Genomic DNA, 24,353 nt, shown 5'->3' with positions numbered 1-24,353 from the left:
GTGTTCTGTTCAGGTTCAAAGTATATACCCTAAAGTTAAGCACCCAGTGACCTATATCTTGCAGCCACATCCTACCTATCTTTATGCTGCAGGGACAAACGAGGCAAGGCACCGAAGATAGCAGGAAACACTTTTATTTGGCTGCAGCCAGGTTCAGAGGGTAAAGCCTTTGCTGTAATCAATCAACCCCCTGAACCCCAAGTTCAGGGAGTTTCAGAGTTTTATACCCAGCATGTAAGGGGAGGGGCTCAGAAGTTCACAGTCTGCAGAAGTTCACATAAAAGCAGCTTTTTCTTTCACTATTTTGGTCAAGTTAACCTTTCAAGGACAACACCTGAGAAGGGGAGAGCTTCTTCTCCCCTTCTTTTCTCCTCCTGCCAGCTGTTACCATGGAGCCCAGTTGGAAACTTCTCTTATCTTAAAAATGTAGACATCTCTGTGAAGCTTAGCTCAAGGGCAGAGGCCTTGTTTGCACATTTCTTCAAAGTACTATGCTGGATATTGAAAGGAAAGTGACCACAACACTTTGAGCAACTAAGAGATCTTTATTGCAGCAGTGCAAAAGAGGAGAAAAAGAGAGAGAAAGAAAGAGTGGGGAAAGAGAGAAGAAAGGGGGGGAGAGCAGAGAGAGAGAGAAGAGGAGAGGAGAGAGGGAGAGGGAGAGTGGAAGCAAGAGAAGAAAGAGCAAGAGCAAGAGAGAGGGGCCCAGCAGGAGGGAGTTTTTATAGCCCAAATCTAATGGGGTCTCTGGGTCTGCGAGCTGCCTTGTTGGCCTACAGTGATTGGATCATACAGTAGTGTCATATTCTGCCTTCAGGCAGATGGGGCAGGGGGCTAGATGTGGGTTTCCGTTGCACCAGACCGATGGGGGTTGAGTGTTCAGCCTTGATGCAAACAGGTGATAAAGGACCAGACAGAGGGGGGTTTGAGTGCGTGGGTTATCCTGCAGCTAACATTCGTTCAGCCTGCCCTGCAGATAACTTACTTCAGCCTGCCCTGCACCTAACAGATATGTTTGAGAAAACTAATAAGGGGTGTCCAGCACCTGGAGTGCTGGTATCTTCTCAGCCAGTGGCCAAGTAAAATAGGGTGGCAGGAAAATAGGAAGTTTATCTACACTGAACTCTTTTGCAGAGACTCTTTTGCTGATAGTCCTAAAATCAGTCTGGGTGATGATTTCTAGAGAAGCCCAGCTAAAGTCTTTTCTAGGGAGAAAGAGGGTGCCACTTCAATTATAATCCAGTTAATCCACATCAGTGGATTAATCCATTGATTAGATTCAAGCTCTCATAATCTAATCATTTTACTTCTGAACCTTCTTGCATTGTCTCACACATGACCTTAGGGGACATCTCATATCTAAGCTATAACAGGTCAATCTGAGAGAGCAACCCATCCCAGCAGAAGAGTCTGAAGTTTATTTTGCAGGTACTGAGGAACCATAGGAAGTTCCTGAACAAAAGCAGGACTGTTTGATAGGTGTTGTCAGAAGATGTCTTTGCAAAGCATGTGAAGTGAGATTTGTGGAAGAAGCCTAGACCCTACAGATCTGTTGAGGAGCCATGGGAGTTGGAGAGGAAAGGGTCTCGGGGCTGCGGGTTTTGGGATGGAAAGAGTAGGGGGTACAGGGAACAGCAAGTGAACCTTCTGAACTAGGAATGAGTTTGGGAGAGGTACAGAAAAGACACCTGTGTTTGGACCCAAGAGCAGAGTACAGATTTACAGATGGCATGGAGAAGGGGAAGGGGCAGGTCACAGAAGCTCTGGTTGCAAGAATGCAAAGTTTGGACTTGGTTCTAAATATACCAGGATTGTGTTTGTACAGTGCTATGGATTAAATCCAGGGCCTTGCACATACTTGTCGATTGCTCTACCATTGAGCCATACTCCCCACTCCCACCTAAACTATTTTTAAGTACACAGTACAGTGGCTATAAATACAATCATGTGTTGATTAAGCACAGGGGTTCATTCTGAGGAATGCTGCCTTAGGCCACTTAATTGTTGTGTGAATATCATAGAGTACTTAAACTAAGAAGGATTTGACATCACCTGGCAACATAATCCCTTGAGACAGTTGTTGTACTTGCTATGGACTGAAACCTCATCATGTGGCTTTACATTCAAATTGTTTTATGACTATCAAAACCATCATGGGCTGGGGCTGCAGATCAGTAGCAAAGCGCTTGCCTAGCATGCATGAGGCACTGGGTTCGATCCTTAGCACCACCTAAAATTAACAAATAAAATAAAGGCATTTTGTTAATCTACAATTACAACAAAAAATTAACAACAACAACAACAACAAAGAAATAAAAACCCAATCAGGCTCCAGAACTTCTTCATTTTCCCCAATTAAAATTCTGCACCCATGAAACACTGACTCCATATTCCTCCCTCCCCGCAACCATTGGCAACCACTGTCCCTTTTTGTGTGTGAAGTTGACTCCTGTATGTGCTTGGTGTAAACCACTGGGGGTTTAGGCAGCATGTTAATTAGATCTTTTTTTTTTTTTTTTTTTTTAAAGAGAGAGTGAGAGAGGAGAGAGAAATTTTTAATGTTTATTTTTTAGTTCTTGGCGGACACAACATCTTTGTTTGTATGTGGTGCTGAGGATCGAACCCGGGCCGCACACACGCATGCCAGGCGAGCGCTAGCGCTTGAGCCACATGCCCAGCCCCTTAATTAGATCTGATTTGCATTAAACAAACAAACACACTTTGGCTGCTCTGAGAATGAACTATAGAGGAGGATAGAGGAAGGGTGGAGATGGAGAGTTGCAGATGAGGCTAGAGGTTAACAAGAAGCACCTGCTTCCTTCTTTGGCTAAGTGTGGGGAGCATCAAAGGAGCCTGGAATGATGGTTTCAGGTTGAGTGAAGAGGAAGATGGAGGAGCCAGTTCCTGGGTAGCCCTGGGGTGGGCTTTTAAGCCTCTAAAACTCCTGTGGGTCAGTGTTTTAAGCACGGTTTGGAAAGCAGTGGATGCAGTTCTTTCCTTCCCCTCTCCCTCCCCTCCTTTCTTTTTTCAGTATTGGGGATGGAACTCAGGGCCTCAGACATGCTAGGAAAGCACTCTATCCCTGAGCTACATCCTCAGCCTCATTCTCTCTTTCTGGTACTAGGGATTGAATCCAGTGGTGCTCGACCACTGAGGTACATCCCCAGCCCTTTCTATTTTTTTTTTTTTTTTAAATCTGAGATAGGGTCTTGCTAAGTTGCCCAAGCTGGCATTGAATTTGAAGTTCTCCTGCCTCAGCTTCCTACTTGGGATTACAGACATGTGCCATTACACCTGGTTCTTTCTTTCTTCTTCCCTTTTCTTTTCTTTCTTTTTTCTTTTTCTTTCTTTTTTTTTTTTTTTTTTTTTTTTGAGTAAGAGTCTCACCTAGGTTGGTCTCCAAATCATGGGCTCAAGGGATCCTCCTGCTTCAGCATCCCAAATAGCTGGGACAACAGGCATATACCACCACATCTGGCCTTAGGTTTCTTTCTGAAGACTGCCCTGTATCTTAAATATGTTAAAGGGACTCTCTAAGGGACATGGAGGAAAATTATTATTTTTCCCCCATAGGGCATTTTGTGGGAATACCGTTCCACAGAATATAGTCAGAGAAAGCTGAGGCCCAGAGATAGGAGGGAACTTACTGAAGGTCACACAGTTGAGTCAGTGGCAGAGACAAGTCTGAAACCTAAACCTCCTGATTTCTCATTTCTTTTCACTACAACAGACTGTCACAAAGGATGGATGGGAAAGGCAAAAGGCTAGGCGCCCAGAGACCAGCAAGGAGACCCCAGACTTAAATCTGTAAGGGTCTGAATCAGAGAAGCCCACAGGGCACCTTTTGTTCCTGTCATCCTTCCTCCTGGGCAATTTCACATACCTCCTATACACATGAAACGACTTTCTTCCTCTTTTACATGACCCTTAAATATATCTTTCTTATTTACTTTTCATGGCTTATCATAGCCTATTATTTTTAGCTTTTCTTTTCAGGGTTATAGGACTGTGGAACAGTGCATGAGGCCCGAAGTATCTTTTCTGATCTCTAGGTCCCTGCTTCTTGCACTACCCCATGTTACTACTCTATCTGGCCTCAAATTCTACTTCTCTCTGGTTGTTGAAAAATTGCCTTCTCTTGGGCTAGGGATGTGGCTCAGCCTGGCATGCGTGCGGCCCAGGTTCCATCCTCAGCACCACATACAAACAAAGATGTTGTGTCCGCTGAAAACTGAAAGATAAATATTAAAATTCTCTTTCTCTCTCTCTCTCTTAAAAAAAAAAAAAAGTGCCTTCTCAATTCTGTGTGTTCCAGCATGTGTTCTGGAGTCAGATTGCCTGGATTTCAATCCTGGCTCCACTACTCACTAGTTCTGTAGCCTGAAGAAGATAATCTCTGGTCCTTAGCTTCCTGATAAACGAGATTACCTATCTCTGAAGAGTTGTTTAATGAGTTAACCAGAAAGACCACTTAAAGTGTGTGTGTGTGTGTGTGTGTGTGTGTGTGTGTGTGTATGTGTGTGTTTAAACCAGGAATTGGACCAAGGGGTGTTTAACCACTGAGCCACATCCCCAGCCCTATTTTGTATTTTACTTAGAGACAGGGTCTCACAGAGTTGCTTAGCACCTCGCTTTCGCTGAGGTTGTGTTTGAACTCACGATTCTCCTGCCTCAATCTCCCAAGCTGCTGGATTACAGGCTTTGCCACCTTGCCCTGCAGCACTTAAAGTCTTGTACATAGTAAATGACCAATTAAGGTAAACAAATACTACTAATCTCTTTAGTCATATCACAGAACCAAGTGCAGTTTTGTAGAGTGGGCTATTATCTTCTGTCTGGAGAGCCTGGAATTAGGAAATTCAAGGAAGTGGAGCTTTAAAAACAAACAAGGAGCTGGGAATGTAGCTCAGTGGTACGTTTTCCTAACATGATCAAAGCCCTGGGTTCAATCCGTATCACCCACAAAAAAATTGAAAATAAATAAATGAAACAAATGAATCCTGTCATCCATTAATGCACCTAATTTTTTACACAATCATACCTTAATACACTTAAAATCCAGCTCCTTTTCATATGGTCAGCAGGGGTCAGCATATTCAAAGTGTTCACGTAGCTTTTCTGGCACACACCTGGAGGAGGCAGTGTGAGGCGCTGGGAAAGGCTGAAGACCTGCAATCACTGAAGGGGTATCTGCCTTTGGCTAACAGCCGGGTTTCAGCTTTCTCTTTTCTCAGACGACGTTGAACTCCTAAGGCATTGAGAGATATTCTGCCCAGTGTCCTCAGAGCTAGTAAATATGACTTCTGTTCAGGAATACTTAAGAAACCGATAATAAAGAAATTGAATAGGAAGTGACGTCACTGAATATTCTTCCGCACCTGGTCAATGAAATTTTTTTTTAATTTTTTTTTAATATTTATTTTTTAGTTTTCAGCAGACACAACATCTTTGTTTGTATGTGGTGCTGAGGATCGAACCCGGGCCGCACACAAGCCAGGCGAGCGCGCTACCGCTTGAGCCACACCCCCCAGCCCAATGAAATTTTTAATAACATTTTAAAAGAGTTTTTTTTTTTTTTTTTTAAAAAGATCGCTGGTTATACCTTCTTGCAGAAATTGAGGCGGCGGCGGGGGGGGGCACCAGGTTCCCTGACCCCATCTTTTTCCACTTCTGGATCACTCGCCGCCGCTCTCCCTGAGCTCATAACCCGAAGCAACCGGGGCCATATTAACTATGGGCAAGTGGAGCCGCCAAGGGACCCTCAGGAACAGAGGACAGAGTGTTTCTAGGGGGAATAATCCAGGTTACTGACACCAGGTTGACATTCAAGCTATTCAGGGACTTTTTCTAAAATGAATAGAGCCTAGGACGCAGCCATCTTTTCTGAGGTCACCTTAGTTTTCTAGCCCCCGCACCACTGAGTTCGTGTAACCTGAGTTTCTCGCGGTCCTAGAGCGGACGCACCCAAAGGTATTTCCGGTCGCCGAGCTCCCTATTCCCCGCCTTGGCCCCCAGATTCCTTAGCGTCGCTCTCTGGGTTAGCGGAACTCTTTTGTTTCCCTCCCGTTGTGCCAGTGAAGAACTGAGAAGGGGAGAGATCGAAGGCTGTGAGCTTCGCAGACGTGGCCTGGGATAGTGGGGTGTCTGCGTTATGCGGGGTGCACACGTGTTCGTTAGCTGGTGGGGATTTCTGAAAAAGGAAAAGATGGGTGGCATGGGCAGGGCCTTGTGTCTGACTCGCCTTCACTCCTGCCCCAGATTGATTCCTCCCTCTCCAGGTCAACCTCACTGAAATTCCTAGCTGCTTCCCCCTGCCACATTCCTCCAATGGCCTATCAGAACCCACTGTAAAAAGTTCGGGAGTGTATATACCACAGTGGACGGCATGCTGCATCACTTGGAATTCCAACCAGCTCTCTACCTTCGGAGAGGCAGTCCCACTTAGGTTACACCTCCAAATTTAACTCATCCTTCAATGCTCTCAAATGCTACCTCCAGAAATTCCCCCTGGAGCTAGGTTTGGTGGCTTACCCCTCTAAATCCCAGCGACTCTAGGGGCTGAGGCAAGAGCATTCAGGTCCAAGGCTAGCCTCAGCAATTTAGCAAGGCCCTGTTTCAAAAAATGAAAAAAAGGACTGAGGATATAGTTCAGTGGTAGAGTGCCCTCAGTTCAATATTGGTGTGGGGGGGTCTTATGAATCCCTTCTACCCTATGCTAGAACCCTACTCAGAACCATGGCTCTGTGTCTTATTTGTATAGTCATGAAGTTCTATACAATCTGCCCAGAAGATCTTCTAGAAACTTGTGCCAACGAAACTCATACCTGGTGTCTCTCTCCCTCAGCTTATTGAAAACTTAGAGCAGAAACTTCATTTTGATTCAACAGTGACTTCAACATGCAGAACATCTGCCCTGAATGGAAGAGATGCTCCACTTTCATTCAATTAGTACACAGGTAGTTTTGGTGGGGGTGGGGGGGGGAGTGGTACCAGGGATTGAACCCAGGGGAGTTTAACCACAGAGTCACATCCCCAGCCCTTTTTATTTTTTATTTTGAAACGGTCTCACTAAGTTGCTTAGGGCCTTGCTAAATTGCCCCAGCTGGCCTCGAATTCCTGCCTTAGCCTCTGGAGTTGCTGAGATTATAAGCATGTGCAACCATGCTCCGCTATGCACAGGTAATCTTAGGATAGGTTTCTTAAGTAATGAGTGTTTTCCCCAGGATTCTTAGACCCCAAACCACCTTCATCTCTTGGGTGAAGGAAGAATCTCAGCTGTGAGGCACAGATACTCAGGATCAATAGGAAGGCAGAAACCTGAAAGCCAGTAGGGACAGTGTACTGGTTCCAGCTAGAAGAGAGGATGTTCTGTTGAGCAAGAAACATCATCTACATATTCTTTGCTGCCAGTGTTACTAATTTCTGCTGACCTGAATTTCTAACACACACTAGAGCCTGAGATTTTGACCTTCTTCTCACGTAATTGGCTTTGAGGCTCCAGTGGTACCATGATCAGGCCACACTATATGAATCATTCAAACTTGAGGTCAGTGGCAGAGTGTGAATTCAAATTTAGGTTGGAGGTGTTACACCTTTCCATCTCCACTTCCCTAAGCACTGTAATAGTTGCTCCTATGATCCATCCTAAAATGTGTGATTGGCCCTACCTGGTAAGCCCCTCAATTGCCCAGCATAGTTCAGGGGTCGGGTGGCTCCCAGGGGCTAGCTACCCATCTGAATCCTTCTGCTGTTGTGAAGTTTGATGCTGTTACCTAAATGTAAGTAACCCTTGGGGAGGTCCCAGAGCAGGGTGTGGAATGGAAGATAGATTTTTTTTTAAAATCTTTGTTTAAAAAAAAAAAAAAACTACTTGTTTCTTTCTGAGTAGCCACTCAGGAAAAAAAAAAAAAAAAAAAACATTTAGAAGAGGCCAGCTGTCTGTATCCCAAACCTTCCCCAAACCCTCAATCTGTGCCAGGTTTCAAACACCTGGCACTCACCCAGCAACCTCATGGCTGTTCCCAAGTGTAGTCATGATTTGCCAAAATCTTCAGTCTGGCCCAGTTGGTACTGCATGGAGTGACCTTTTGCCTGTAGCACCTGTTTCTACCACAGGGAGTAACATTGGAACAGTGTTTTTATGTCTTCCTTTAGTGGGCCATACTTCAGTCAGAGGCTTACTGGGGGACCCAATGTTGTGGTCCCATGGCCCTTAGGGGCTCACCTCCAGGGGTGTGAACTCTGCTCCTGGTTCTTCCCTAGAAGGGTCCAGACCCCCCATAAGTCTTCCTAGTCTGTGGGTGACGAGTCACTCAGGGAGTGGGCACTGAGAGGTGACAAAATGTCATTGCTCTTAAGGGAAGTTTTCAATGTTCTCTGTGTCCTTCTGGGGCCTGAGAGACTGGGAGAACCAGGGCTGTTGGTGTAGACCCTTGGGAGCAACTCTACACCCTCACCCTTTCCAGCCCACTCTTCAGTCAGTCTTCCCTGCCCAAGCTCTTTTGTCTCCTCCTCAGTCTGCTGTGATCAACTCTTTATTTGCCCAGCTACCCTGGGTGTGGGGAAAAGCATCCACTAAGCAAAGTGTCAGGTGAAAGCTTCACAGCAAACTTGTTGAAGAGATGAAGTCTTTTCATGAAGCACGCGAAATGCTGTGATTGATTTAGCCTGCCCAGAGAAAAATACCAAGTCTCCCTAGGGCAGGGTATGTATGAAGGCATGTGGGAGCAGAGCTGGCAGTCAATAAATGAGAGGGAGGGCTGGGGCTCTAGCTCAGTGGCAGAGCACTTGTCTAGCACATGTGAGGCACTGGGTTTGATCCTCAGCACCACATAATAAATAAATAAAATAAAGGCATTCTGTCCATCTACAACTACCAAAAATATTTTAAGAAATAAACAAGAGGGAGTTTTAGGGTTAGAGATGGTGACACTTGTTTAAATAGAAGACCTGAGGTTGGGAGTGTGCTTGGGAAAGAAAGTGAGTTCAGTTTGTCAGTTTATTTTGTTTTTGCTTTTTGCAGTATTGGGGATGCTGATAAACCCAGTCTAATTCTCTCAAGATTGGGAGCCATCTCGTCACAAAGGCATGAAAAGTTAATTTCGGCTTTACTATAAATTACTGCAATTTCTAAACCTGCTTGGAATGCCTGCCCTTGCCTTGAACTCACCCATGCCTGGCTTTCCCTGACCAGATAACAACCCTCTCTGAAACATTAGTGGCCCCCATAAATTCTGGCTTTCCCTGGCCAGATAACCACCCTCTCTGAAACTCTAGTGGCCTCATAAATTCTGATGTTGGGATCTAAATTTACTCCTTAAGTGCTGAACCATTTAGACCATTAAATTATTATTATTATTTTTTTTTTGAGAGAGAGAGAGAGAGAGAGAGAGAATTTCAACATTTATTTTTTAGTTATGGCGGACACAACATCTTTGCTTGTATGTGGTGCTGAGGATCGAACCCGGGCCGCACGCATGTCAGGTGAGCGTGCTACCGCTTGAGCCACATCCCCAGCCCCTAGTCCATTAAATTATTATCTGCCTATGTATTATGCTTATCAAAATCCTATTATCTGTAAGTTCTCAAGACACTCCTCTTTTGCAACTTTTTGGTGCTATAAAACTGCGATCCTAGAGAGCTGGAGGGCTGTCTTCTATTCCCACGGGTTTTGGGAGAGACAGCCTGGGCTGATGGGAATTGCAAGCTTGCTTTAATTTGATTTAAATTGGAGTGGGTGGTCTTTTCTTTACATTAAGGTTTAACAATGGAACCCAGAGTGGCACACATACCTTCAAACCCTCTACCATTGAGCCATACCCATTCTCTAAGAGATCAGTTTGAGGCATGTGGAATTCCAGGTGCTTGAATGACATCCAGGCCTAGCCAGGAAGGCAGTCGACCTGTAAAGGTGGGTCCTGCAGGGAAGGTGGGGGGAGTATCAGCTTGCACAAGAGGGTTCTTCTGTCCTTTCTGAGACACTAGGCTAGGCTCGCTAGTGGCCCCATTACCTAGTGTGCCCAGAATTTTAGTCTTGAACAAGTTTCCAATAGAAAAGATTCTCTTTTATTTATTTATTTTTTAATTTTTAACTGTCAACATTGAGAAATGGCTGCTATCATACAATTTTGAGCTAATAACATAACAAGAACGGCCCAGAAAAGCAAACTAACTTCCCAACCCCAAAAGCACAGCGATCATCAGTTCGGGCCCGCAGCGACTCTCCGCAAGGGACCCGGCCTGAACCCAGATAGGGCAGCAGCTCCGCCCTCCGCTCGCGGAGTCCTAGCCCACCCGGCTCAGGGGCGCGCGGCGGGTTCTCGGACTGGCACTTGCAGCCGCCGCGGCCATTTTGGATGAGGGCTGGAAGACAAAGCGGCGGGGAAATACCCGGCTGGCATCACCGTGGGCATGACGGCGTGGGAGCAAAGTTCGAGAGGCCGTGTTGCCGCCATTTTTATGAAGGCAACTCCCGGTTCTGATTATGTATCCGTCGCTCTCAGTTCTCATCCACTCCAGTGGGCCCAGGAGAGGCCCGGTCTTGCCCTGTCTGGGTCCTAATTCCCGCCCTCCGAACCCTGAGCCCGGGCTGGGGAGGCGTTCTTAAGCGCGGGACGCTCCGCAGAGCCAGGTTCGGTAGGGGGAGGTGGCTGGCCTGTCGCCGGAGCTGGCAGTTTCCATGGCGCCGCCTCTGGCTCCTGTCCCGGCCCGGGAACCGAATGGGGCCGGGGCCGAGTGCAGGGAGCCCGGGGCCGTGAGCTTCGCGGACGTGGCCGTGTACTTCTCCCTGGAGGAGTGGGGGTGCCTGCGGCCGGCGCAAAGGGCGCTGTACCGGGACGTGATGCGCGAGACCTACCTCCACCTGAGCGCTCTCGGTGAGAGCCCTGCCTGCCCGCCGGCGCCCACATGCCCCCTGTACCCTGGATTCTGCCCGCGTAGTGGGAGGCCCCAGGTCGGGGAAGTCGGGACAGTGTGGGGTGGCCTCTCCACAACGCGGGGGTTTGCGTTCTTTTTTCCCAGGAGGCGGAGGCACCAAGCCAGCGCTCATCTCCTGGGTGGAGGAAGAGGCCGAACTGTGGCATCCGGATGCCCAGGATCCCGAGGTCGCCAAGTGCCCAACAGAAGCAGATACAGGTGAATATGTACTCAGGCTCAAGGGGACTTACCTGCTTAGCATTTTCTTCCCTGAATTGCGTCTCAGCCGAAACCATCATTCCTGGCCCCTGCCTGGCTTTTGGACTCAGCCTAGAAAGAGGCGGCTGGGCCCACCTGTCTCCACTCCTTTGAGCTCTCACACCTATTTGGTCACTAAGCTCTGTTGCTACCCCCCCCACACACACACACACATCATTACTCTGGCTTCTCTACTACCTGTGTGTTGCAGTTCATTTTCTCTTGGCTTTTATTGCTGTATTTCTTTAGTTCTTCAAGGGCTCAGCCTCCATTACTTTGTCATTGCTGGCCTCATTCATGCCTTTCTTTAAGCTGTTTCTGCCTCTGGGAACATCCATAAGCATCCATTCATCTTTCTTGATCCAGTCCAAATGGTACCTCTCCTGTCCTCAAGTGCCATTTCCCTATCCCTGAGGGACAATATACTGCTCTTCCCTCCCCTCCTTTCTGTCCCTAAAGCTGATGAAAGGTGTTCATTCAAGATCCTCTGCCCATTCTTCACTAAGTCCCAGAGACAGCCGTGGGTCCAGAAAGTGGTGTATGTGAGAGGTGTGTCACTGTGCAGGTTGTGGGATTCAAGGACTAGGATGAGCCTGAGTCTGAGCTCTTGCCTCTGTCTTCCATCAGATTCCAGAAACAAGGAAATAAAAAGGGAAAGGGAAGAGCCAGAAGCGCTGGAGAAGACACTTTCTGTGGATTCTGGAATTCCTGGGCAGAAGGTCCCCCAACCATCCTCAGCTGGGTTCCTTTCCGGCTTAGAGAGGCGGTCCAAGGTCCGTCACCGGGGTCGCCCTCCGCTCCGTGCCCACCCATCTGTCCCACGAGCAGATCAGCGTCATGGCTGCTATGTGTGCGGCAAGAGTTTCGCCTGGCGCTCCACACTGGTGGAGCATCTCTACACCCACACAGGAGAGAAGCCCTTCTGCTGCCCTGACTGTGGCAAGGGCTTTGGCCGGGCTTCCTCCCTGAGTAAGCACCGGGCCATCCACCGAGGGGAGCGGCCCCACCGCTGCCCCGACTGTGGCCGGGCCTTCACGCAGCGCTCCGCCCTCACTACCCACCTGCGCGTCCACACCGGCGAGAAGCCCTACCGCTGTGCTGACTGTGGCCGCTGCTTCAGCCAGAGCTCTGCCCTTCACCAGCATCAGCGGGTGCACAGCGGCAAGACCCCTTTCCCCTGCACAGACTGTGGCCGGGCCTTTGCCCATGCCTCAGACCTTCGGCGCCATTTGCGCACCCACACAGGCGAGAAGCCCTACCCATGCCCAGACTGTGGGCGATGTTTCCGGCAGAGCTCTGAAATGGCAGCCCATAGGCGTACCCATAGTGGCGAGCGACCCTACCCCTGCCCTCAGTGTGGCAGGTGCTTTGGCCAGAAGTCAGCCATGGCCAAGCATCAGTGGGTCCATCGGCCAGGAGCTGGGGTCCGCAGGGGTCGGGGGGCTGGTGGGTTGCTTGTGACCCTGGATCCTGGCCCAGGGGACCTGGACCCACCTGTAAGCTTTCAGCTTTATCCAGAGATATTCCAGGAGTGTGGGGGACAGGCAGAGGGTGAAGATCTAGACCTAGTCTGAAGCCCCAGATGAGCTCAGGGGCATGAACTTCTCTGGTGACGACCAGGGAAGTCACAGAATTTGTAATTAAAAGCTGAACCTGGGGACTGAGGATGGTCTTACAAGCCTCACCAGCTTCATCTGCTGATGCATTGCTCCCTGCTCCCCAGGTTCTAGAAGCTCTCCCCCTCTCATTTGAGGTAGGGCTGTATAACCCTCACTGGACCTCCCTCTGGGGGAAAAAAGGCAGTTTTTCAGCTCAGAAGTATCAAGAGGATTGAAGTCAAAAAGAACCTTGTTTGACCAATTGTCTCTAAAGAGTTAGAAGTTAAAACTCCCGGCTGCATCTTGAATCAGGGCTGACCCAGGCAGCATTTTCAGTGTTATAAATTAGCAACCCAAGATTTTTAAATCTCAAGAGGCTGAGGCAAGAGGATTGCAAGTTTGAGGACAGCTTCAGTAAGTTAGGGAGACCCTGTCTCAAACAAAAAATTGAAAAGGGCTAGCATGGGCAAAGTTCTAGTTTCAATCCCCAGCACCACATAATAATGATAATAAAAATCGGGGTATTTCACACAAAAATCTAGGTTTCTAGCTTCTCTTGAAAAGTCCAAAGATTTGGCAAGTTGACCTAACCTAAGTTCCCATTAAACCATAGCTGGCAGAAGCAGATCAACAGCTGCTTCCTCAGTGAAGCCAGAGCTCTATAAGCACAGCCCACACTCCTTATCAGCTCCTGACTGCTGATAAGCCATTAACCATGGCTTGCTTTTTAGTGTTTTCAGTGTTTTTCTTAAAGCAAAAAGATAAAGTAAATTGTTTCTTGAACCAATCAATGTCTTTGACAAAGCAGGTCTTCTCCCTCTGGACCTGCTGAGCCCCCAAGGAGTCATTTGAGTTTACAAACCAAGGTCTACAGTGTTTGGGTTTTCTTGAATAGCAATGAGTATATATGGGAGAATGTGGCAAGTGGGAAGTAACAGCAAGGATTGTATCAGATCTCTGCTTCTCTCCTGTTTTATGGTTTACAAAGTTCTATCTCGTCCATAAACTCATTTCACTCTTTTAACAGCCTAGGAAAGGAAGCATCTTGCTTGAAGGAGACAGCCTAGTCAGGATGAGGCAGTAAGGGCCGAATCAAACCAAGTGTGACATCTGCCATGCTACAGTACCACTCTCAGGTGATCAGCAGCTCCTGGTTTTTTGGTTTTGGTTTTGGTACCACAGATTGAATCCGGGGGTGTTAACCACTGAACCACATCTCCAGCCCTTTTTTATTTTTTATTTTGAGGCTGGGTCTTGCTAAGTTGATTGGAGCCTCAGTAAGTTGCTGAGAATGGCCTTGAACTTTTGATCCTCCTACCTCAGCCTCCAGAGTCACTGGGATTGTAGGCATGTGCCACCACACCTGGCAGGTCCTGGTTTTGAAGGGGAAGGCCCCAAGATTTCTTCCTAGTCCTCCTTGGACCTTTCTGAGAAACCCTTGGGGCTCAAGCCTTCTTAGCTACCCTAGAAGGCCTCCTCACACTTTATTATTATTATTATTATTATGTGTGTGTGTGTGTGTGGTGCTGGGGATTGAACCCAGGCCTTGTGCATGCAAGGCAAGCACTCTACAACTGAGCTATATCCACAGCTCTCCTCACACTTTTTAATTGAAGATTTATTTTTCTTGACCCTTTGCAATTGGGGACATTGGGATCAGGTGAGGCTACGCACCCTGCCCCCAACGTCACACATACACAGTGAAACTCCAAGGTTCTTAATTGTCCTTTTTTTCTTTCTTTCTTTTTCTTTTTTCTTTTTTTTTTTGGTACCAGGGATTGAACCCAGGGGCACTTAACCACTGAACCAAATCACTAGCCCTTTTGAATATTTTATTTAGAGACAGGATCTTGCTAATTGCTTAGGGCCTTGCTAAGTTGCTGAGGCTGGCTTTGAACTGGCAATCCTCCTGCCTCAGCCTCCGAAGCCACTGGGATTGGGAGATATGGTCTCACTATATTGTCCGGGCTGGCCCTGAACTCCTGGGCTCAAGCAATCTTCTGCCCCATCCTGCAGAGTAGCTGGGACTACAGATGTACACACTGTGCCTGACTGTTGACATTTTCATCATACCATTCATGTGTTCCTTGCCAACTTGTCAGTGAGGGTTTAGAGGCATCTGTCTGTTCCTTGTGATAACACCTAGGCACTGACCTGGTTGGGGATAGTCGATCCCAGTTATAAGATGGGCCTTAGAGAACAGCCATGTGACAGACTCAGGCAAGAGAAAACCCAGCCCAAGATGAGAGTTGCAAATCAACAAAAGCAAATCTTGCATCTTCATTCTTTTGGTACCTGCCATAATGAACAAAGGGGGATGGGGTCAGAAGCCATGTGGCATTATGAAGGAACTGTACCATCTGTTTCCAAGCTTTGCAGAAACTTCCTGATCGCCCTGTGACTCCATTACCACCAATTCCTTTGTGGTTCAAGTCCAGCCTCACGCATGTGGCAGGGAACAGCCAGCATGGGTGAACCCTGACTTCCCTTGGTCAGGAAGACCCTTCACTTCATGGAGTCATGACAGGGCTTATGTCCTAGCTATCCTATGTGCACTTGCTTGTTCACCTGTCTTAGCCCTGTGATTGAGAGGAAGAAAGCAGGCCTGTCAACTTCAAGGAACTTCTGAAAAGGTAGAAAATTTGGAGAAAAGGCACTGTTCTGGTGAAGTAATGAACTCTACCCACCTAATCTTCAAATCTGACTCCATTAAGGTCTTCCTAATCTTAACCTTTTCTGGGGAGGATTGTTTTATGTGTCACCTTATCACAAGGGGAACCAGAGGTGAGAAGAGGCACCTTGGCAGTAGGAGCTACCTTTAAACCAGATTTTAATTCCCAGTTTACAGCCCCAGCCCCTCCCTGGGGCTCAGTGCTGCCTGGGGAAATCCCAGTTTGCAACACCAGTTCTCAGCTCAGATTCAAGCCAGATCTGGCCCCTGCCCTCAGCTTGCCAATTAAAGGTGCCATAATTGCAACTTAAACATGTTTGAGTGCTTTGAAGTTTGCAAAGCTTGCTCAGGGCTCAACTGAGAAAGAAACCAGACTCAACTCCTCTGTTTCCTGCTCTCATGACACGACTTTCCACTGTTTAATCAAGTCTTTAGGGTCATGAAACCCTTGGGCCTCAGCCCCATCTTATTCTCAGCTGCTCATTTCTTGGCACAAATACTTCCACCAAAAGTAGGGCTCCCTTTTCTGCTTTTGTGGGTCTTTGAGGCTCAGCTTCAGAAACAATTTAAACAAGGAAGAGGTGTTGTTTAGTTTTGTTTTTACTAGGAATTGAACCCAACAGTGCTTTACCACAGGGCCACATCCCCAGCCCTATTTTTTTTTTTTTAATTTTGAGATACAATCTTGCTAAATTGCTTAGGGATTTGCTAAATTACTAAGGCTGGCCTCAAATGCGCTCTGCCTCAACATCTTGAGTTGAGGGGTTTCCCAAGGTTTCACAGGTGCATTGGAAGAAACACTTGTCAGCACTAGACAAGATAAGCCCTCTGTGAAAAGCCAACCAGGGTGAGAAGTAAAAGCTACAGCCACATCACTCACCCCTAGCTTGACCAGACCACTTAAAATTTAAGGGCAGGTAAGAGCTTGAATTCCAAAGACCCCCTAAAATTCCTCAGAACATTTGTCTTTCTAGGAATAGGACACATAAAGAAATTTATGATCCAAAGAAGCTAAACCTTGCTCTAGGCCAGTACAGTTGTTTTCAAGGTTGGGGAATTGGTTCCAGGATCCCCATAGATATTGAAATCCACAAATGCTCCAGTCCCCTGTATAAAATGGTGTAGTATTTGCATATAACCTACACACATCTGCCTGTATACTTTAAATCATCTCTAGATTACTTAAATACCTAATACAACAAGTGCTACATAAACAGTTATACTTTATTGTGTGGAGAATACTGACAAGACCAAAAAAAGTCTATACATATTCAAAACAAAAACAGATGTATTTTTTTCCCAAATATTTTAAATCTACATTTGGTCAAATTAGTGGATGCAGAACCCACAGATACAGAGGGCCGATTATATTTCCAAAATAAGGGATCCCTGTCACAATTATCACATGGGGTGCCTTTTTAAAAATGTAGCAAGCTCCCTGGCTCTGGGCTCTGCCTCTAGCCTATTGAATCGGAATCTCCAGGGATGGAATTTTATGTCTGCTAAAGTTCAAGAGAACTACTCCTCTGAACAAAAGGTCATTTTCCAATTACCCTTTTTTTTTTTTTTTTTTTGAGGTGGTGCTGGAGATTGAACTTGTCTTTCCAGGGTCACTTTCTTCAGCATTCAAAACTATACCTGGGGCAGTATTCTTGGATTCTCTTCCTCTCAGCCAGACAGGACTGGAGAGTTCTTAGATCACTTAAAAGGAATTTCGTATATGCTAAGTGAGCACCCTACCATCAACTGCATCCCAAGCCCCTCACTGTTCTTAGTTTTGCAAGAATAGTGGCTGGTTCCAGGGTCTGTCCCAAATGTGTCAGGCCAGGGGATGACCTGCCCTGGTACAAAGACCACATTTTATTTTTCCGGTGCCTTAGCTGGTCTCTCCTGGGCACCTCAAATCATGTTGACTATATTGGGGCATCTCTTCTCATGCCTGACAGAGGCCTTTTAGAGGACTTGTCTTTTGCTTGCAGGAAGAGACAGTTCACGCAGAAGTCCTTCACACATTGAGAAGCTCTTTCTAGCATGGGCCCTGAAATGTTGTCCAATACTTTGTCCCTAAACTGAATGGTTCTGCCCCAGGCTCCTTTACCCTGAGTGGACAAGGTGGCCACTCAGCTCAGGACGTGCACAGGGTTCCTCACTATGGACACAGTGGTAGAACAAGTCTAGTGGACTCCTAAGTTTTCTATGCCTTGCAGTGAAGTTGTAACCCTTACTTATCAGAGGGGACTGCACCATCTGCTAGAACTTCTCACTCTGTGGGTGTGTGGCAAGTGGAGGCTGGATACCCGTTGAAGGCCCTTTGCATAGACAGGACCCAGTGTTGGGGGAGGTGAACTGGAAGTCAGCCACTCTTTTCCTCTAGGGACAAAGGTGGCTGAATTTCCCTGTGGAAATGCTGGTGCCAGAGCAGCTGGAAGTCCTGGCCTGACTTCTGCCACACTTTGGGTTTGTGACTCATGATAAGAAGAATGCAGGCAATGGACTGTGTCAGAGCTGTGGCTGGAGGACCTGCCACACATTTTGTAGAATTTGGTTGCTCTTCTGTGAATCTTCTGGTGAATAAACAAGTTAGAAGTCAGAGAAAAGTTGTAAAGGAAACTTTTGTTTCTTACCTGTGTTCGTGCTTTGGGGACAAGAGGTGGCCTCATGTATAGCTCTTCCCACAATCAGTGCACTTTGTAGGGTGTTCTGGCTATGTGGGCTCTCTAGTGATGCACCACACATATCACTCTTAGCAAAGATTTTAGAACAAACAGATATTGTGATAGGACAGAAGCATAGAACTGGTTGCTGTTTCCCTGGAGGGCAGAAAGGTGCCTCAATTTCACTGTGAAAAGATCTGTAATTCTATTTGTAAGTCTCTCTCTCTCTAGTCTTTTTTTTTTTAATTTTAAGTTGTAGAAGGACACAATATCTTTATTTTTATGTGGTGCTGAGGATCGAACCCAGGGCCTCACGCAAGAAGGCAAGCGCACTGCCACTGAGCTACAATCCAAGCCCTCTCTCCAGTCTTTTATTGTTAGACCATGATGCAAAGAAAGGACCACCGACTCTAATTTAAATAAAATTAAAGCAAGCTTATAATTTGACTGGCCGGGCTGTCTCTCCCAAAAACCGTGGGAACAGAAGATAGCCCGGCAGCTTTCTAAGGAGCACAGCTTTATAACACAGAAATTTACACAAAGGGGGGTTTGAGAACTTACAAATAACAAAATTTTGACAAGCATAACACAAAGGCTAGTTAATATTTTAGTTGGCCCCAACATCAGAATTTATGGGGGCCATTAGAGCTTGAGAGAGAGTTGTTATCTGGTCAGGGAAAGCCAGGCTCCGGTGAGTTCAAGGAAAGGGCAGGCATTCCAAGCAAGTTTAGAAATCGCAGTAATTTATAGTAAAGTCGAAATTAGCTTTTCATGCCTTTGTGCAAGATGGCTCCCAATCTTAAGAAGGAATTTATCATTACCACTTGGTATTATCTAAATAATTGTTCTCATCTCTTTTCAGGAATATTGGAAGATGCCATCTTTCTTCCCAACAAGTTTCTTACCTTTATTTGTTCAGTTAGGCAAGAAAACACACAATCCATGGCCACTGTAACATTCACACAGGACAATTTGGCTCCTTAATTGTCAAGAATGTTACCTAACTTGTTTCAGCAAGAAGGGCAGAAAAAGGACAAGATTGGATGATATTAAGTTGTCTTTTCAGGGTCACTTTCTTCTGCATTCAAAGCTACACCTGGGGCAGTATTCTCAGGTTCTCTTCCTCCACAAACATCCAGTCAAGCCAGACAGGACTAGAAAGTTCTTAGATCACTTAAACGGTCCTGTGGTTCTGTCAATTCTCTTCCTGAACTCTTCATTGTCATCCTCCCCTGCAAGAAATCCTGCTTCCCTGTGAGAAAATTCAGGTACCAGGGACTAAGGTTCCCAGGGATTGAGTTAAATTCAGGCTTTGAGGAGAGTAAAGGGAAGAGACAGGGTAATGAAAAAGAAAGAGGCTTCCTCTCTGCAGGAGGATCTCTGGACTGGTTCCTTCAGCACTTAGAACCTATGGGAAGAAGGAAACTGCTGAGAAAGGACTGCAGGGAGAGAGGGTAAGGAAGTGTATCTATCCTCACATCCCTTGGCTTTCATTCCTCAAAAAGATAAAACATAATTGAGGGCAAATGGGGGTGGAAAAGTTTTGAAAGCACGGGCCGAGGCGCCGGGCATCTCCCTCCCACTCACTCCCCCGGGCAATTCTGGCGGACAGAGGTGCAACCGGCCTGAGTGCTTTCAGCCAATCATAAAGATGCCTCTGGTTCCCTGGCGACCATTAACGCCAAGGCAGCCACCGAAGTCGGAGGAGGAGGGGCGGCGAATGCACTAGCCACATTGACCAATCGTTGAGCTCTTTGGGAAGTTAGGGGAGGTGCTTCTGGAAGCCGGAGGCGGGGCTGTCTCCTTGGCAACGATCCTAGCCTTCCCAGTAGGGGAGAGGGGTGGATTAGGAAGAATGGGGAGGGGGCCGAAGAGGAGTGAGGGTGGGCGCGCTGGTGTGGGGACACGGAGTTCGACGAGGGAGTCCCAGGCTCAAGAGCCGCGATGAGGTCAAAGGGGAGTCCGTCTAGGATTCCGAGGTGCGGCCGGAGCTGACCCGAAGGCCTGGGAGGGGAGGGGATTTAGACGCCGCCCCCGCTGGCGCCGGGAAGCGTCACTCCTTCTCACTGACCTTGGTCTCGCTTGTCGCCTCGCCCTTGGCCACACGCACTGAGGGACACAGGGCTCGGGAGATCGACAGACAGGCCCGTGGACAGACGGAGACCCAGGATATAGGCACACAACTGCCCTAGCCCCTTCCGCTGGCTCCAGCACGCTGCATTTCCCCTCGCCCTAAAGCCGGGGCCATCCAGCCCAGGGTTAATGCCAACGAGTTTCCACCTCCAGCCGCTCCTAGAGAGGCCGCGGCGCTAGCCAGCGGGGGGAACTGGCCGCGGACGGACACTTCCTGTGCGGGGGGAGGGGGTCGGAGAGCCGCAGCCCAGCCCCGGGCCGGGGGGCCAGACCGCGGGGTCTCGGGCGGGGAGCGGTGGTCAGGGGCGGCAGAGTTAGTCGTGAAGCCCCTCATCTCCGAGGCCCCGACGCGCGGGGGCTGGTGAGGGCCACGGGACAAGTCGAGACCTTGGGAGGGGGGCGGGGCCGCGGGTAGGGGAGGGGCTCGGCGGGCCGGAGAGGCCCAGGGTCAAGACGTCCGGCCTCGGGGGCCAGGGCTGGGCAGCTGGGTGCCCTGGGCGGCGCTGAGCAGGCGAGTGGCGAGGGCCCAGGTCCCAGGGCACTCAGGCAGGGTCTCAGGATCGTTCACCATCGCCACCGCTGCTGCACTGGGAGCTGGCGGGGATGGAGCGGGAGGCGTCGCCGTGGGGTCTGGAGCCCCGGGATGTGCAAAGTCCTGACGAAATGGGGAGCCCCGAAGGGTCCCTCAAAGGTGAGGGAGGGACCTTTCCTCCGAGGATTGTACCGGGAGCGGGAGAAGGGGCTTTGGTCCGTGGGAGGGAAAGAGGGTCGGGGGCTTGGACACCTGGGACTTGGTAGGGGGGTGCTGGGGACTGGATGTTCTGGGTCTTCTCTGAAGGGTTGGGAATTTCAGCACCTGCCAAAGGGTCAGCGACCCTGCTTGGGGCGCGGGGAGAGGTTTGTGGCAACTAATGGATCAAATGACCTTCCAGGTCCCCACACAATCTGGATTTTCTGTAATTCTCTTGACCCTGCAGGCAACTCGAGTGAGAATGAGGAAGAGGAAATTTCTCAGCACGAAGGCAGTGGGGACTATGAAGTTGAAGAGATACCTTTTGGGCTTGAACCCCAAAGCCCCGGGTTTGAGCCACAAAGCCCAGAGTTTGAATCCCAAAGCCCCAGGTTTGAGCCTGAAAGCCCGGGGTTCGAGTCCCGAAGCCCTGGCTTTGTGCCCCCAAGCCCCGAGTTTGCACCCAGAAGTCCTGAATCAGATCCTCAGAGCCCTGAGTTTGAACCCCAGAGCCCTAGGTATGAACCCCAAAGCCCTGGCTATGACCCTAAGAGCCCTGGTTATGAACCCCGGAGTCCTGGCTATGAACCCAAGAGTCCTGGGTATGAACCCAAGAGTCCTGGTTATGAATCCCAGAGCCCTGAATTTGAATCTCAGAGCTCCAGGTATGAATCCCAGAGCCTGGAATATGAACCCTCAAACCCTGGAATTGAACCCCAGAACCCTGGGTTCAAAACCCAAAGCCCCGAATTTGAGGCTGAAAGTTCTAAATTCCAGGAAGGTGCAGAGATGCTTCTGAACCCAGAGGAAAAGAATTCCTTGAGTATCCCCTTAGGAGTTCACCCCCTGGACTCCTTCACTCAGGGGTTTGGGGAACAGCCTACAGGAGCCCTGGCCCTGGGGCCACCTTTTGAAATGCCTACGGGGGCCCTACTGGCAACACCCCAATTTGAGATGCTCCAGAATCCCTTGGGTCTGACAGGGACCCTTCGGGGCCGGCGGGGCGGCCGGGCCAGGGGTGGGCAGGGCCCTCGGCCCAACATCTGTGGAATCTGCGGGAAGAGCTTTGGGCGGGGCTCCACTCTCATCCAGCACCAGCGCATCCATACCGGTGAGAAGCCCTATAAATGTGAGGTCTGTAGCAAGGCTTTTTCCCAGAGCTCTGACCTCATCAAACACCAGCGCACCCACACGGGCGAGCGGCCCTACAAGTGTCCCCGTTGCGGCAAGGCCTTCGCTGACAGCTCTTACCTGCTTCGCCACCAGCGTACCCACTCTGGCCAGAAGCCCTACAAGTGCCCCCACTGTGGAAAGGCCTTCGGCGACAGCTCCTACCTCTTGCGGCACCAGCGCACCCACAGCCACGAGCGGCCCTACAGCTGCCCTGAGTGCGGAAAGTGCTATAGCCAGAACTCGTCCCTGCGTACCCACCAGAGGGTGCACACCGGGCAAAGGCCCTTCAGCTGTGGCATCTGCGGCAAAAGCTTCTCCCAGCGGTCGGCACTTATCCCCCATGCCCGCAGTCACGCCCGTGAGAAGCCCTTCAAGTGCCCGGAGTGCGGCAAGCGCTTTGGCCAAAGCTCTGTGTTGGCCATTCATGCCCGCACCCACCTGCCAGGCCGCACCTACAGCTGCCCCGACTGTGGCAAGACCTTCAATCGCTCCTCCACGCTGATTCAACACCAGCGCTCACACACGGGCGAGCGGCCCTACAGGTGCGCCGTGTGCGGCAAGGGCTTCTGCCGCTCTTCCACGCTGCTGCAGCATCACCGGGTCCACAGCGGGGAGCGGCCCTACAAGTGCGATGACTGTGGAAAGGCCTTCTCTCAGAGCTCCGACCTCATTCGCCACCAGCGGACCCACGCGGCTGGCCGGCGTTAACCCGGGACCCATCAGGGGTGGGGAGGCGGTGGGCAGAGGAGAAGGGGACCGGGAGCTAGAGAAACCTTTAGAGAGATTAGTGGAAGGGTTGAAGGAGAATGGAAGAATTGAGCATCCTACAAGAGGGCCAGGGTGCAGGAAGTTACATGCCCTAGAGACTTATGGGAAATGGGCTATGAAGAGGGATTGGAGGGAGGCCAAACAGGCAGCAGGAGGCACTGGGAGAGATCCAGAAAGAGGTCAGCAGAGAACTGGCCTCAGCAGCATGCTCCTTCGTGGGTGCCTGGCTTGGCAAAGTGCTAGATGGGGAGGGGGGGAGGGAGAGGGAGGGCTAATTAGAGTGGGGTAGTTTAGATTGGTAGCTGCTGAGACCCTGTTGAGTTTGGAAGGGGTTAAAAGGGTAGGTAGGGTGGGGATTGGGGCCTTGGGGTAGGGCCTGGGCCTCTTGAGTGCAAACCCCAGCCTGCCTTGTCTTCCTCAGGCTTTGGAGCCCCTGAATTTGAGTTCAATAAAAACCTTATGTGATAAAAGAGACTTGTCCTTAAAATGAGTGTGTGGACAGTGCCCTGGGCATCATGAGCCACTAGTCATGACTATGAACAGCCAGTGAAGCCCTAGGGCCTTGTCTGGAAAGTGCTTTTATAAAGTTCAGTGTTTCCTTGGAATCTTATCTAAAATTCAGGAGGCATGATTTCCACCTAAGTTCTTGTTCCATGCTTTGCATGCTGCACAAATAGAGTGGCCCAGTGTGGGAGGTGTGAGGAAGCCTTCAACTTTATGGAGATTGCTCTTCCTAAACACAGGGTTTCCCCTTGGGCCAGAAAACACCCTGATTGTCATCTCTCCTTGGTTCCTAGCACTCAGTTGCTCTGTCCCTTAAGCTGCAATCTCCAGCCACTATCTTGTGCAGATCCTTTGTCCAGGCTCTGAGGCCAGAATAGGCAGCTGCTATCACAGCTTCACCCAAAGCACAGTGTATATTTGATCAGGTGTGAAGACTGGACCATTTTTCTTACTCTCATGACCCTCCCGCCACACTGGGCTGAATTTGCCACAATTCTGCTTCCTTTTTAACGCCCCCGTGCCAGTTGGTTTGGGACCACCCTGTCCCTGCCCCACTTTTGTGTTACTTTTCCATCCAGTCCTAGCCTTCTTAACACTTGGCCCCTCAGGAATGGATGGAAAGTGCCATCTGAAGTGTGGCCTCTTGTGACCTTTGCTGGAGAGGACAGATGTCACAACTCGGGGAATCACTTGCTGCTGGACACATTTTGAGATAAAGACTACTAAGGGCCTGATAGTTCTCTCTGAAGGTTTACTTATTTTATTCACAGATAAGAAAAGAACTCATAGAGCTAAGTGACTTAAAGTTACTCTGTGGCTAAGAGGCAGATGTGACATTCAGATTATATCTATGTGGCTCTGACTCTCTCCAGCAGCTTGGTTACACAGGCATATTTAAATCTCTTGGGTCTCTGGATCCAACCCCTTACCCATCCTCAGGGCCTTATAAC

General features: G+C 49.0%; 1 protein-coding gene and 2 long non-coding RNA genes across 3 annotated transcripts; 2 read left to right on the top strand and 1 right to left on the bottom strand.

Moving 5' to 3' along the window:
* Positions 1-147: 147 nt before the first annotated feature.
* LOC113190905 (uncharacterized) lies at positions 148-5,683 on the bottom strand. The gene is made up of 3 exons (XR_003301835.2): positions 5,603-5,683; positions 5,042-5,316; positions 148-2,230 (listed from the first exon to the last, which is right to left on the bottom strand). It is a non-coding gene; the product is annotated as an uncharacterized LOC113190905 (long non-coding RNA).
* A 307-nt stretch (positions 5,684-5,990) lies between these two features.
* LOC113190904 (uncharacterized) lies at positions 5,991-9,862 on the top strand. Its single transcript, XR_013344347.1, has 5 exons — positions 5,991-6,037; positions 6,845-6,956; positions 9,023-9,085; positions 9,415-9,483; positions 9,759-9,862. It is a non-coding gene; the product is annotated as an uncharacterized LOC113190904 (long non-coding RNA).
* A 331-nt stretch (positions 9,863-10,193) lies between these two features.
* On the top strand, positions 10,194-23,341 carry LOC113190839 (uncharacterized). The gene is made up of 6 exons (XM_026400332.2): positions 10,194-10,874; positions 11,020-11,133; positions 11,800-12,740; positions 19,335-19,434; positions 20,737-20,919; positions 21,206-23,341. The coding sequence occupies exons 1-6, from the start codon at positions 10,679-10,681 to the stop codon at positions 22,837-22,839; spliced, it is 3,168 nt and encodes a 1,055-aa protein (XP_026256117.1). The 5' UTR covers positions 10,194-10,678; the 3' UTR covers positions 22,840-23,341.
* Positions 23,342-24,353: the final 1,012 nt, after the last annotated feature.

This window comes from Urocitellus parryii, chromosome 9, assembly GCF_045843805.1.
Source record: "Urocitellus parryii isolate mUroPar1 chromosome 9, mUroPar1.hap1, whole genome shotgun sequence".
Taxonomy (NCBI): domain Eukaryota; kingdom Metazoa; phylum Chordata; class Mammalia; order Rodentia; family Sciuridae; genus Urocitellus; species Urocitellus parryii.
This window is presented reverse-complemented; position numbering and strand designations above follow the sequence as displayed.